The sequence below is a fragment of the Lepidochelys kempii genome, chromosome 7 (assembly GCF_965140285.1).
Source record: "Lepidochelys kempii isolate rLepKem1 chromosome 7, rLepKem1.hap1, whole genome shotgun sequence".
In the NCBI taxonomy this organism is placed as follows: Eukaryota; Metazoa; Chordata; order Testudines; family Cheloniidae; genus Lepidochelys; species Lepidochelys kempii.
Window position 1 is genome coordinate 41,841,771 of NC_136386.1, and position 12,175 is coordinate 41,853,945.

A 12,175-nucleotide genomic window follows, 5' to 3' on the forward strand; every position below is an offset into this window, starting at 1 on the left:
GACTTACCCTATAACTAAAGCTAACATAGTCTCGTCAGTAAATGTCTCATTTGTTCCAGGCAGCGAGAGCCTCTTAAACAATTGCATTGTGATGCTTATCTTCAATTATTCACCAGCTCTCCTGTAGCATGTGAACTGTTGCTTCCCTCATTTATTTACTTCTATTGAAACGGTAACTGGTGGTGGTTTGTGTGTGAATGCATGTACGTAAAATTAGATAAGGGCATTAAGCATGTATAGCTCATAAAAGGTTGCTAAGGATTATAGCTCGGATGGATGAAAACCACATGACTCCAGTCATATTAATGCTATGATGTGTACCTGGAGGGAAGACTCGGGTTCTTCATGCACAAGCCTAGTATCCATGCTCTATTTGTGCTGTTCCTTATGACCAAAAACCTGGGGAAAATCCATGTTATCTCATATCCCAGATACTTTTTCTGACTGGTCACCACTTCCACAATAAATAAGACTTTTCCAGGAGTGCTTTCTTACTCCTTGTATAATAGTCCAAACTTCCTCCTCTTCCTTTTAAGAAATTATTTCCATGTTACACTCGTTACTGCAGTTTTTTTTTTTTTAAGGCTCTTCAGTTTTTGTACAATTGAAGTATTCTAGCAGCTGAAACCATGTAAATGCTTGTATGGAATTTCAGGTTTCATAGCATCCATTCCTTTGTCCACCACCTGATCATTCTGAAGAGAGGGACTGACAGTATCATAGTACTTGTATGCATCATCATCTGATCAGGACAAACTTGGGACAGGAAGTACTGTAGATTTAAAAGTACAAAAATGACTCTCTAAGGTGTATTTTACACGTTAGCAAAACTGTGTGTGTGCAATAATGAAAATGACTAGTTGGTTACATATGTTACCATATCTCCTGAAACCAGGAGACACCTGCATAGAGTTTAAATGTAAATTGTTCCTCTGCCAAAGACAATGGAAATAAATGATCAATGCAGCCATTTAATTTTACTGAACTTCATTGGCAATCCTGCTAAATAGTTTATCCAATGAACATTTACCCTACTTTTAAAAAAATGTACAATAGAGAGAGAATTATATATAAAATTAAAAATGTATACGCTAATTCCCCACACAATCAGTGGGGAGGAAATGTCTCAAAGTCCCATTGTCAGTGTCAACAGATTAAGGATGCAAATGATAAAACAGTAATAACAGATTTTTTTTTTAAATGTACGCCTAAAGTAGTGTAGGAGTAAGGGGTCTTTCAGAATATATTCTATTTTCTGTTTTGCAATTTAAATAAAACAGACTTGCATTTATTCACTGTGTAGCTGACTGAGACATTGAAAAATGGCCTTCCAGCAGCAACTCTACTGGGAGGACTAAAGGTAAGGTCAACTGTGAAGTTATGCTGCTTGCATGGTAGGGAAGGATGCTCTAGTAGAGCATTCTTTCTGCCACATGTGCATAAAACCGTGACTTAACTGTCTTATTTTGAAATTGGACATCTTAATACAATTCATTTTTCATATTACATACAGAACATGAATAGCCAGAGGTTCAAAGGATATGTATGCATCGTCATTTTGCTGCCTTTGGTACACTGCATGTTTTGAACTATTTCATTTTGTTTTTTACTAGAGGATCTACAGGAATATCCAGCATCAGGACAACTTATTCTCAGGATGGAACTCCTTCTTCTATTGCTGCTTTAAGAGAAGCTCAAAAACTTGCAATAATGGCATTGAACTTGATTGCTATGGATGAAGGATCATCCGAGGGAGACCTGGCAGAAAGTGAGAGTGGACTGTTCCTTCTTAAACGCTTTAAGATCCCAGGTGCAGTGCATCTTCTACCTCTAGTGGAATACCATATCAGTGCATACTGTCAAGCTCTGCAGTTGTCTTCAAAGTCAAGAAACAGTCCTGAAAATCAATCAGTTAGTTCTTCTAGAACTAACTCAAATATAATATCAAGTACCGAGGATTTTAGATCTACTCTGCAAGAGACTACAATTACATCTCTAGGTGTTCTTTATTACTTGGTATATTACAGCTGGGATGTTGTTTATACATTACTATCTTCTGAAGTGAAAAAAGTATCTGAGATGGAGAAGAACATGGTGTGCAATAATCAATCTGATGATAAAAAAGAAAATTCCAGACCACAAGGCCAAACTGGAGAACTACAAGATGCTGCTAATAATGACCAATCCCAACATTCTTTGTTTAAAAAACTGCTTCAGCTGTTAGCTTTGTCTTCTACAGCAACAGGTTCCCAGACAGACAGTATCATGAATCAAAGCCTAAAGGTTTTGGTGAAACTAGCTGAGAATTCAACAGTTGAGTTACTAATAAGGTAAAAGACAGCTTGAGAATGTTTTAGAAAATTATTCCATGCCTTTTGTTTTACATTCCCAAACAGTTCCTATTTTCCTCCGCAAAACTGTGATTCACACAGATTTCAGCAAAATGTGTTATGTACGTGAGAGGATCACAGATTCCTCTCTGCTGCTGCCTCTAATAGCAACTGAGGATACACCAGTGCCTCCGTTACTCATGAACATGATAGGTTCCCACAAGCAGTAAAACTGAACTGATTCTGCTAAGCTTACACTTCACAGCTGCTGTTGCCCCAGTGGGAAATTATCCCATCTGTCACTGGCAAGTGAGAATTTTTCAAGCCTTTGTCATAGTCATAATACCCCTAAACGTGTTCCGTTATATGATCAGAGTCACTGGTAAGTATGTACAGAACGCAGACATCTTGCTATGTGGTTTGTGAACAAAATCTCACTTAATAAATGAGTAAACCTCTAAAATAATTTGGACCTGCAAGTGATTGTACGGATAACTGCAGGTTCAGTTTTAGAGGGTGGATTAGAGGCCCCTTTGAAAATGTACCTCAGTGAGTTTATTTATGTGGAGTGTTTTTATTTCTTCTGACAAATAGCTTTTCTCCTAAACTTGAGGAATAGCTGCATAACAGACCTGTGTTTTATCTGGTGTGACAGTGTCCGGCCAGATGGCTATCGGAGAGTAATAGAAGGAAGATATATTAGCCCCAGGCTAAGTAGGTCCCTTTTCCCTGGATAAGGTAACAGGGAAGGTTCCAGAACAATCAGGAACCTTCTGGAGACAATTAAGACAGGCTGATTAGAACACCTGCAGCCAATCAAGAAGCTGCTAGAATCAATTAAGGCAGGTTAATCAGGGCACCTGGGTTTTAAAAAGGAGCTCACTTGAGTTTGTGGTGTGCGTGTGAGGAGCTGGGAGCAAGAGGCACGAGGAGCTGAGAGTGAGAACGTGGACTGTTGGAGGACTGAGGTGCACAAGCATTATCAGACACCAGGAGGAAGGTCCTATGGTGAGGATAAAGAAGGTGTTGGGAGGAGGCCATGGGGAAGTAGCCCAGGGAGTTGTAGCTGTCGCACAGCTGTTCCAGGAGGCACTCTAGACAGCTGCATTCCACAGGGCCCTGGGCTGGAACCCAGAGTAGAGGGTGGGCCCGGGATCCTCCCAACTCCTGGTCAGACACAGGAGGAGTCGACCTGGACTGTGGGTTCAGAAAAACGGCCAAGCTGAGGGCTGCCGTGAAGCTCCAAGGCGAGCAAATCTGCCAATAAGCGCAAGACCCACCAAGGTAGAGCAGGAACTTTGTCACACTGGTTAGAGCAGTGGTGGGCAACCTGCAGCCCGTGGACTGCAGGTTGCCCACCACGGGGGCTACAGTCTCATGTCCACATTAGCGTTTAAAATCCTGAGTAAAATGATTTGCTTCCTAAAGTCGTTGTGTTTCCAATTCCTAACTCTGATTTTCTTTTAAAAGTTTTTGGCATTTGCTAACTAGCCAGATGCTGCTTCGCTGTGTGTGTCCTGAGACCCCTTTGTCTGCTGTCCATCTGACTGTGCGGCTGTTGGCCATGCTTATTCATCACAAGAAGCTAGCTGCTCAACTTTGTTGTCATTCAGGTAGGAGAGAAATTACTTATCATCTTTATCATCATTCTTAAACATCCTATTTATGAAGCTTAGTTGAAAATATTTTTATAGGTGTGAATTATGGGTGTTTACATAAGTCTTACACCAGTTCTTAACTCAGAAAAGCAAACTATGCAGAATTATATGAGAACTGGCTAGCTGGTGCTAGTTTTCAACAATCTGAAATTTTAATAACCATGTGGATTCTCTTGGCTATTTTCCAGGTCTGCTTTCAAGATTTTGAAAGTTTAATATGGAAAAGTGCTACTGAGAAGTAAAAATCAATTTCCCTCTAATTGGTACCTGACCTTAAAAGACATTGTTGGTCTCTGGGGCTTTGGGACTCTAGACACATCACAAATGTCAAGTAGAAGGTCTTTTTCTAAGAGTCTACCTGATGGTGGGATTCTGAATAGCAGTTCCCCAAAGCCACGTAAATTAACTATTGAAAACTACAACAGACATATATGGTCTAGTGCAGAATGTACTGAAGTAGTATTTCTGATGTAATGCTTAGTAAAGGTAGCTGCATCGAGTGGATTGATTTAAATGACTGATTTTAATCATGATTAAAACCAAGCCGGAAACCTTGGTTTAAATCTGTTTTTAATTGTGTTTTGCATTGATATATATATTTTTCCCAAAGAAAAGTTTATTCTCATTGATTGGTAACCATTAAAACATACTGATTTGCAATTAAATGTAGCCTGTATGGTAAATTAGGTGCTTTTTTCCATACCTATACACATTTATTTAAGCAATTATGTAGCTTAACTTAAATCTACTCAGATTCTTAATTTTTCCATCTTTTATTATGTTAGAAAATTGGTGAATGATATATTTCTTATTTACAAGATGGCTACTTCTTTACTTCCAATTTTGATCAAGCTCTATTTGGATGGAAGTTCAAATTCCATTCAAAATGCACAAACAACATTTTAATTTCTTTTATTAAAGTGATTGTTAATGTGCTGGATACATAAGAAAAATGTTTATCAAAGCATGTTTTTCATTTAAAACTAACTCATTTATTAAACAAAGGAATTATTATCTGTAGTTAGTGAATTGAACTGATTGTTTCTTGTCTCCATGTCCTTCAAGATATTAGAACTAGTAGATCTCATCCTCACACACCTAGTTTGTATTCATGGATTGGAAAAGGGAAAACAAGCTTTCCTGTTTTTCAACTCCTAGTTGATTTCTTACCTTTGAATGAACTAGTCATTACACTGAACTAGTTTAATAAACTGAAATGAAGAAAATATTCTCTCTGCACCTGCAGAAGAGGCTACTTCTGTCAAAAGCTGATTTAGCACTTCAACAAACTCTGATTCCAGGTGCTTAGCTAGTAACTTTCACCAGTTTAGTGGCTTGACTTTTTTTTTTTAAATTCAGCAGCAAACATGTACTGCTTAACATTATATTTATATTTCATTTAAACTATTGTAATAGAATTATAGTAAGCTTAAGTGTTAGCAGATTGTCAATTTCAGTTTTTTTAATTGTAGATTTTTATCCACCCTTAAGTTTAGCTTTGGACTAGAATTAATGGAACTGCTGGCTTGGTGAGCAATTTGTAATGGATTAGCTAAAAAGGCAACAGACAAATAATGAACATCCTTGGTTTGACTCAAAATGAAGCTGGCTCTTAAAACCCCACATCTTAGAAAAGGGAGATTGACCAACAGCCAATTTATTGGTAAAATGATACCTTCCTGCCTTTTATAATATTAAAAGAAAGGTTCAATCTAGAAACGGAGTGACAATATATCCAGATTAAACACGCCATCTTTCTTCAGGTTGACCCCAGTGCATGCACTGCCCAAGGCCCACCCAAACTGCTTTCATTTCTTCAAATATTACCCAGAAAAATTAAACACAATTCCCTTTTTTTTAAAAAAAAGGAGGGGTGGTGGGGGAGGGTGGAACTAGGCCAGTTATTCTCTGCTAACCAATGGAAGCAGGCTTAACCAATGCTCTGAACTGCTTCTTAGACCTCCAGTTAAGATTAATCTATCAGAAAATCATGGAAGATGCAGTGGATCCCTGCTGGATTGTTCAAAATGGGTGATATTAAGTTAGACAATTGTTGATACTGTGATTCATCAGGTGTTAATTTAACTCATATGCTCTGGCAACGTTCCTACACTTATATGTTTTGGGCAGAATTTTAATTAGAGATAAGTTTTTCCTGTCAAAATTGTTACAAGCAAAACATGTAATTTGAAACCTAATGGGTATTAATTGGCAGCTGAATAAATATGAAAAACTTGATTCAGCAGAGCATTAATAATTCTTAAAAGACTAGTGCTGCAAAAATGGAAATCCAAAAAGCAACCAACAGTTGAAGATTGGCGTAAAGACATCATAAGTTTGACTATGATGGAAATACCACAACAAAAATACCCCTCCATCCCCAAAATTGTCAGATATGGGATGCTTTCCTGGAATTATCTGAGTGATCCTATTAAATGTGTGCCCCCCTCGTCTCCACCTCTTTTCTGCCTACTTCCTTTCCTTGTCTTCTCTTCCCCCTCCTCTGAAGTTTTGTTTGTTCTTCTAATATTTTTTTCAGTTTCTCTGTACATTAAAAAGAATAAGGCAGAATAAGATTTTAAAACAAATTTGATTTTTATAAAGAAATGTTGTTTGCAAACTGTGTAATACAAATAATTTATTTATATTTTAACTGTTCCTATTATATATAAACAAATCTTTCAAGTATAGGTTAAGCTAAGATAGCAAATGGTTAACACATCATGAGAAGTTTTATATTATGGGGGGGGGTACTAAAAAAAAAAACAAAAAACCTGTCAAACTCTTATCCCAGTCACTATACCCTCCTTTATCTGTCCTGATAGATAAATGCCTATGTAACTCATCCTCGGCAAACTATGAAGAAGCCCTGAAGAACTTACTTATCTTTACAGCAACTGTGATTCTTAGAGATTTTCTGTCCTGTATGAATTCCACTCTTGATGTACATGTGCCAGAGATGGGAACCTTTGGCCCATGCCTGCGCCTTAATTTTCCTTGCTCTATGCTTGGGTATAAAAGGATGGAGAGAGGCCAACTCCTTACCTTCCATAATGAAGAATGAACTGCTAGCAGTGTCCTTTGCGTAGCTCCAAGTTCCAGGACCTATTCCAACATTTTAATTTATCTAGGTATTTATGGTCCCTTCACCATAGTGTCAGAATGCCTCACAATCTTTATCCTTGCAGCACCCACATGAGGTAGGGAAGTATTATCCCCAACCCATTTTACAGATGATGATCAGAGGCACAGAGAGAGTGAGTGATTTGTCCAGGGTTGCACAGGAATTGAACCCAAGTCTCATGAATCCCAGCCCACAAGTACCCATGAGCACCAAACCACTGGGCTATCCTCCCTCACCAGGAGAAAAGATATTTGTATCAACAAACAAACTACTTAATAGAAGAATTAATTAAATTTGTTTAAATATAATTTCAGAAACCTGTCTTCTTCTTGCACTGTACATGTATATTACTTCAAGACCAGATAAATCCGCATCTGAAATGCTTTGGCTTCAGCTGGAACAAGAGGTAAACAAAGACTTTCTTTTCACATGTGCTTGCTTGTTGTTTCCTGATAATGGAGAAAGTGTCCCGTACTGCCCAAGAGTCAGCCTTGTAGCTGATTTGGTTGTGACATTGAAGTTATCTGCTCTGGTATTAAGAAATGAAACTTCTGTTTTCAGGAAGAGCTATTTGAAATTTTTAATTAAACTGTAACTATTTTTACAGCTGTTCTCAGCCATGTTCTTGTGGACTATTAGTATGAGTAGGAAAGTTTTATTATGTGATTATATATAATAGAACCAGTCTGTTCCAGACAAACAGTTCTCCATACAGAAAAGTGAAAAACAAACTTGTTCATAATAATAGAAGTACTAATATGGAAAAGCTGGTCTCCGATTTGTTGCTGTAGCACTTCTGTACTGACATACAGTAATGGCTTGCTATGTAGGCTACTGTCCTTTGTTCCTTTAGCATTGTAAATTCTTGGCATTTATTTGAGCTAAAACAGTCAACTTTGAGTCTGTTCTTAAACTTCAGCATGACCTTACTTATTTTTTGATTGTGCTGCTGTCAATGTAACTTTAACATTAATTTTCAAGGAAGCTGGGGTTTGGGTTTTGTGCGCTGTGAAGATTGAATATATTCTATTTTACCACTACCTACAAACACTGGCACCCTTTATCTCCAGTATTGGAGAGATTTTGCTTGCTAGTCAGAAGGAGGATCAAAATGTAAAGTAGCATTGGAAAACTGTTATGTTAGATTTGTACAAAACATCTACACAATGTTAGTTATAAAAAACTCAGGAATCCTTGAAACTAGAAATGAAATGCCATTTCCACTTTATTTGCAGCATAATCATGTTTGCTTAATCTCCAGAATCCTAGTTCTCAGTGTAATGCAATCTGCATGTTTTTATATTAGACTGTTAGATTCCTGACTAAGTGTGTGTGCTGCTCCAGTCCATCAATTTTACTACTTGGTACAGATTGCCAGTGCAGCCTCGAGGTATGTAACTAGAGCTGTTTAATTAAACATACTAAAGAAGACACGTTCCACTTAACATTGTTATAGTAACAATATACATTGTGATTTAGGAGTGTTTAAAAGATGCCTTCTAATATGAAGCTTGAATTTCTCTGCTAGACTGTGCCCTGAAACTTGGACACTTGCTATGACTGACTCCAGTAAAAGTCATAACAAAATAACAGAAAAACAAAATTACCTATTAGAAAACAATCTCCTATATGACTCTTTCTTCTGCAGGTAGTCAAGGCGCTTATTATAATGTTGCATAGACAATGGGTGAAGGTTAGAAGATCTGAGAGCAACGTGAGTGCGTATAGAGAACGAATTATTCAGTTTTTACGGGACACTGTTTTGCTCTTACATAGTCTATCTCAAAAAGATAAACTGTTTCATGAACATTGCCTGGAAGTTCTCCATCAATATGATGAAGCCATGCCTGGTGTCAGAGCCATCCTCAAAAAAACTCCAAATTTGAAGGCCTCTGAAGGTAAGGTCCTGGCTGAAACTAAAGGTGGTTGGTTTTTTTTGTTTGTTTTTTTTTAAATCAAATGCACAAAACCCATTCTTACTATTTTACCATTCTCAGGAGAAACTTTTCATGGTTTTTATTGCTGCTTGAATTTGGGGTAGGGTTTAGTAAGAAGATCCAATTATTTGCCTTCTTGCAGAATGCTGCCTATGACTCCAGCATGTTTTACTGGCCTTACATAAACCTCTGTGTTCAAAGATAGATGTAGTTCTTAATGAATCTGTCCCTCAGCAGACACCAAATAATGAATTCTACTTAAATTTTGAATGTACATCTTGTAACTGATGCTGACATCAGTTGCCTCCCATGTTAGGATCTAGAAATCCACTGAACTAGTAGTTATGCCACAATATTGAAATTATCTGCTGCTGGATCTCAGTGCCTGCTTCATCAATTTCACTCTCTTCTCTTCAGGATTGCTTTCTTGCACTTAGGACCGCAGAGCATGCAGGCTTTCTTGAAGCCAATATCATCTCCTCTGCCATTGCTGAACAGTTGTCTGCATATTCCTGCTCCTTAATATCCATTCTTACCAAATGAGAAGTGTTCGTTTTCACGAGCTTACATAGTGGAAATGTTGAAGTTCTTTCTACATTTCCATGTAACACAATGTTGTTTCTCTGCTGCCAGGGTAGTGGCTTTTTGAAGGTATAACTGTTTTATTTTGTAAACTATGAAAATTAACCCTAAAATACTGTACATACTATAAATAGGTAGTATTTTCAACAGGTAGCTAATATTTGGAAACAGCTAAATTTAAGGGGCTTTTTGAAGCAGTTCTTGCCTCAGGTTGGGTTTCAAAATGTTTTTGTAAGTGAAAGTTCATCGAACACAAACACACACGTTAACAGAATACTTCACTGGATCAATCATTCTGAACTCTGTCAGGATAGCAGTCTTTTAAAAGGTGTTCTTGGTGGGGGGCTGGAGTGGGGGGAGGGGACTTCTGGAGCGGAGTATTATTGTTTCCTTTAATACATAATGCTCATTTGTGTTCTTAACCAAAATTAATATGTTTATGTTTAAATACATTAACTGAGGAATTTGATGTTTAAAATTAAGTTCTGACATTCATTTGTAAAATAATATTCTGTTTCAGAGCTGGCTTTGGATGAGTTGTATCCTCCTGAGCCAGAAGTAGATGATCAAGAAATGGACTGCAGCTAGTAATTCAGCAATAATCCACCCTCATCTGAATTCTTGTTACTTAGCTTTGTTACCAATATACATGTGTGAAATATAATCTGTGTGTGGTAAACTTTTAAATTAATGGTGTGCTAAAGATTAATTACTGTCACTTAAGTGTAGCATGACTCAAATATAAAAGTTTGAAGTTTTTTTGACTATTTTACTTAATTGCCAGCTAAATTTAGCATAATGTATTTTGATATCAAAAATCTTTTTGATACTAAGAAGAGAATTAAACTTAAATCTTGTTTTATTACGTATTTTTGCAGTGTGAAAATACTTAACTTATAAGTGACATGGAACTAAACTTGGCACAAACATGCTGTGAATGAAGTGAAAACTTCAAACTGTCACACTTTCCAATTAACTGTAATTAAGTCTTTATGGTGTTGAATGTACGGAGTCTCAAGATCATTGTAACTTTACCACGCAAGACTTTTTTTTTTTTTTTTTAAAGTGTGGTTTTTTTCATATGCTATTTTTATTCAGTGTTTTGTCTAAATGACTGCATTTTGTGTTTGACAGACTTCAAGAATTTGCTCATTCTTATAACGGTAGTGACTTTAGTACTCTGATTTTAAAATATATGTATTGCATTTACATAGTTGACAACTTTTGCCTTGAAAAAAGGGTATTAAAACCTACTGTGCCCCTGCACCTATGACTAATAGTCATCTATGTTTCTGAATTTCATAGCAGGCAAAATCTACGAACACAGACATGGCAAGGTGAAACCAGTGAATTTCAAACGTTTAAAAAAAAAAAAAAACAGCAGCAGCAGTATGTCATCTTGTTTGAGGGTGCAAAGATGAGGCAGTAGATTTGGGAAAAATCCTACTTTCTCCAATGGATTCATCGTGTGTGCATTGCTGCTTTTGCAACATTTGATACTATCTGCCGCAGTAAGTGTGTGTTAGGTCTTCATCCTATGATGGAGCAACACTTAGTGGAGCAATGGAACTTTGTTTAACATTTTATACGTGCTGAAGCCATTGAATGGCTATAATCAGTACAAATCCACTGCATCTTTACTGAGAGGGGGGAAAAAGGTTTATACTGTTGTGGTAGCATCACCTGTGCCATACATGCTTTAAAGATGAGATTTCTGATATGGTTTATATTCTGTTTATCTTCCTAGAGCTAGAATAGATTTAATTTAAACTGTATGGAATAAGGTGGTTTTACAGATGTTTTTCAGAAATTTAAATAAGAGATTCTACAGACCTGGAGCTTAGAAAATGAAATAAATGCATCTCTTCCCCCTGAAGAATTACAGTTAAATTACCAATCCTTTTAAAATGCACAGAACTGAAAAGGTATTCAAAGCTAAATCGGTGGAGGTGTGTATCTAACAAAGTAAGGTCAAACACAACTCTATGGCATGTCTCTGTTTGTAATGTGTTAAGTTGGTAATGCTGCATCTTCTCAATTCCAAAAATTCAGGGAATATTCTAGGTAGCAACAGACATAACGCTGTAGATTTTTGTGCAGATTAAAATGGGGAAAGCCTGCTCTATGTGGAAAACCAGGTCCCTTTACCTGCCTGGGGAAAGTGCTAAAGGTATAAGAATATCTTTGCTTCCTATGTACATTACAGCCAGCCATTTAACTTGCTGGAGGTGGGGTAGGGAGTGTGTTCCTAGGCTGGTCTCTAACAGACAGAAGGTGGCCTTTATATCATGGCTGGTGGAAAAGCGGGAAAGCACCGTGAGGCGAAATGGATACCCAGAAGGAGTGGAAAGAAGAGTGGAAGTGGGGGAAGGAAACGGGAGGCAGAGTAAAGAACTGAGGAAGCGGTGTTGGGGGAGCTAGGCTTATGGTTGGAATTATGTTAACTTAGCAATGGCAGTTGCAGACCCCTGTAGTGAGGAGGGAATCAGGGGCCTAGGGGTGGAGGTAAGGGGGGGGGAGGTGGGCAAGTTCACAGACCTCTGT

General features: G+C 37.5%; 1 protein-coding gene across 7 annotated transcripts in view; it reads left to right on the top strand.

Annotated features, from left to right (window-relative positions):
• ATRIP (ATR interacting protein) overlaps positions 1–11,920 on the top strand; it is a 28,444-nt gene extending 16,524 nt beyond the window's left edge. For 6 of the 7 annotated variants that reach the window (XM_073352374.2, XM_073352375.2, XM_073352376.2 and 3 more), the window contains exons 9-14: positions 1,614–2,330; positions 3,801–3,943; positions 7,427–7,518; positions 8,419–8,502; positions 8,761–9,010; positions 10,152–11,920. In XM_073352374.2, the coding sequence (XP_073208475.2) occupies positions 1,614–2,330; positions 3,801–3,943; positions 7,427–7,518; positions 8,419–8,502; positions 8,761–9,010; positions 10,152–10,219 (1,354 nt within the window). In that variant the 3' untranslated portion in view covers positions 10,220–11,920. The remainder of the gene's footprint in view (positions 1–1,613; positions 2,331–3,800; positions 3,944–7,426; positions 7,519–8,418; positions 8,503–8,760; positions 9,011–10,151) is intronic. The other variant, XM_073352373.2, reaches the window with a different exon arrangement.
• The last annotated feature ends 255 nt before the right edge of the window (positions 11,921–12,175 follow it).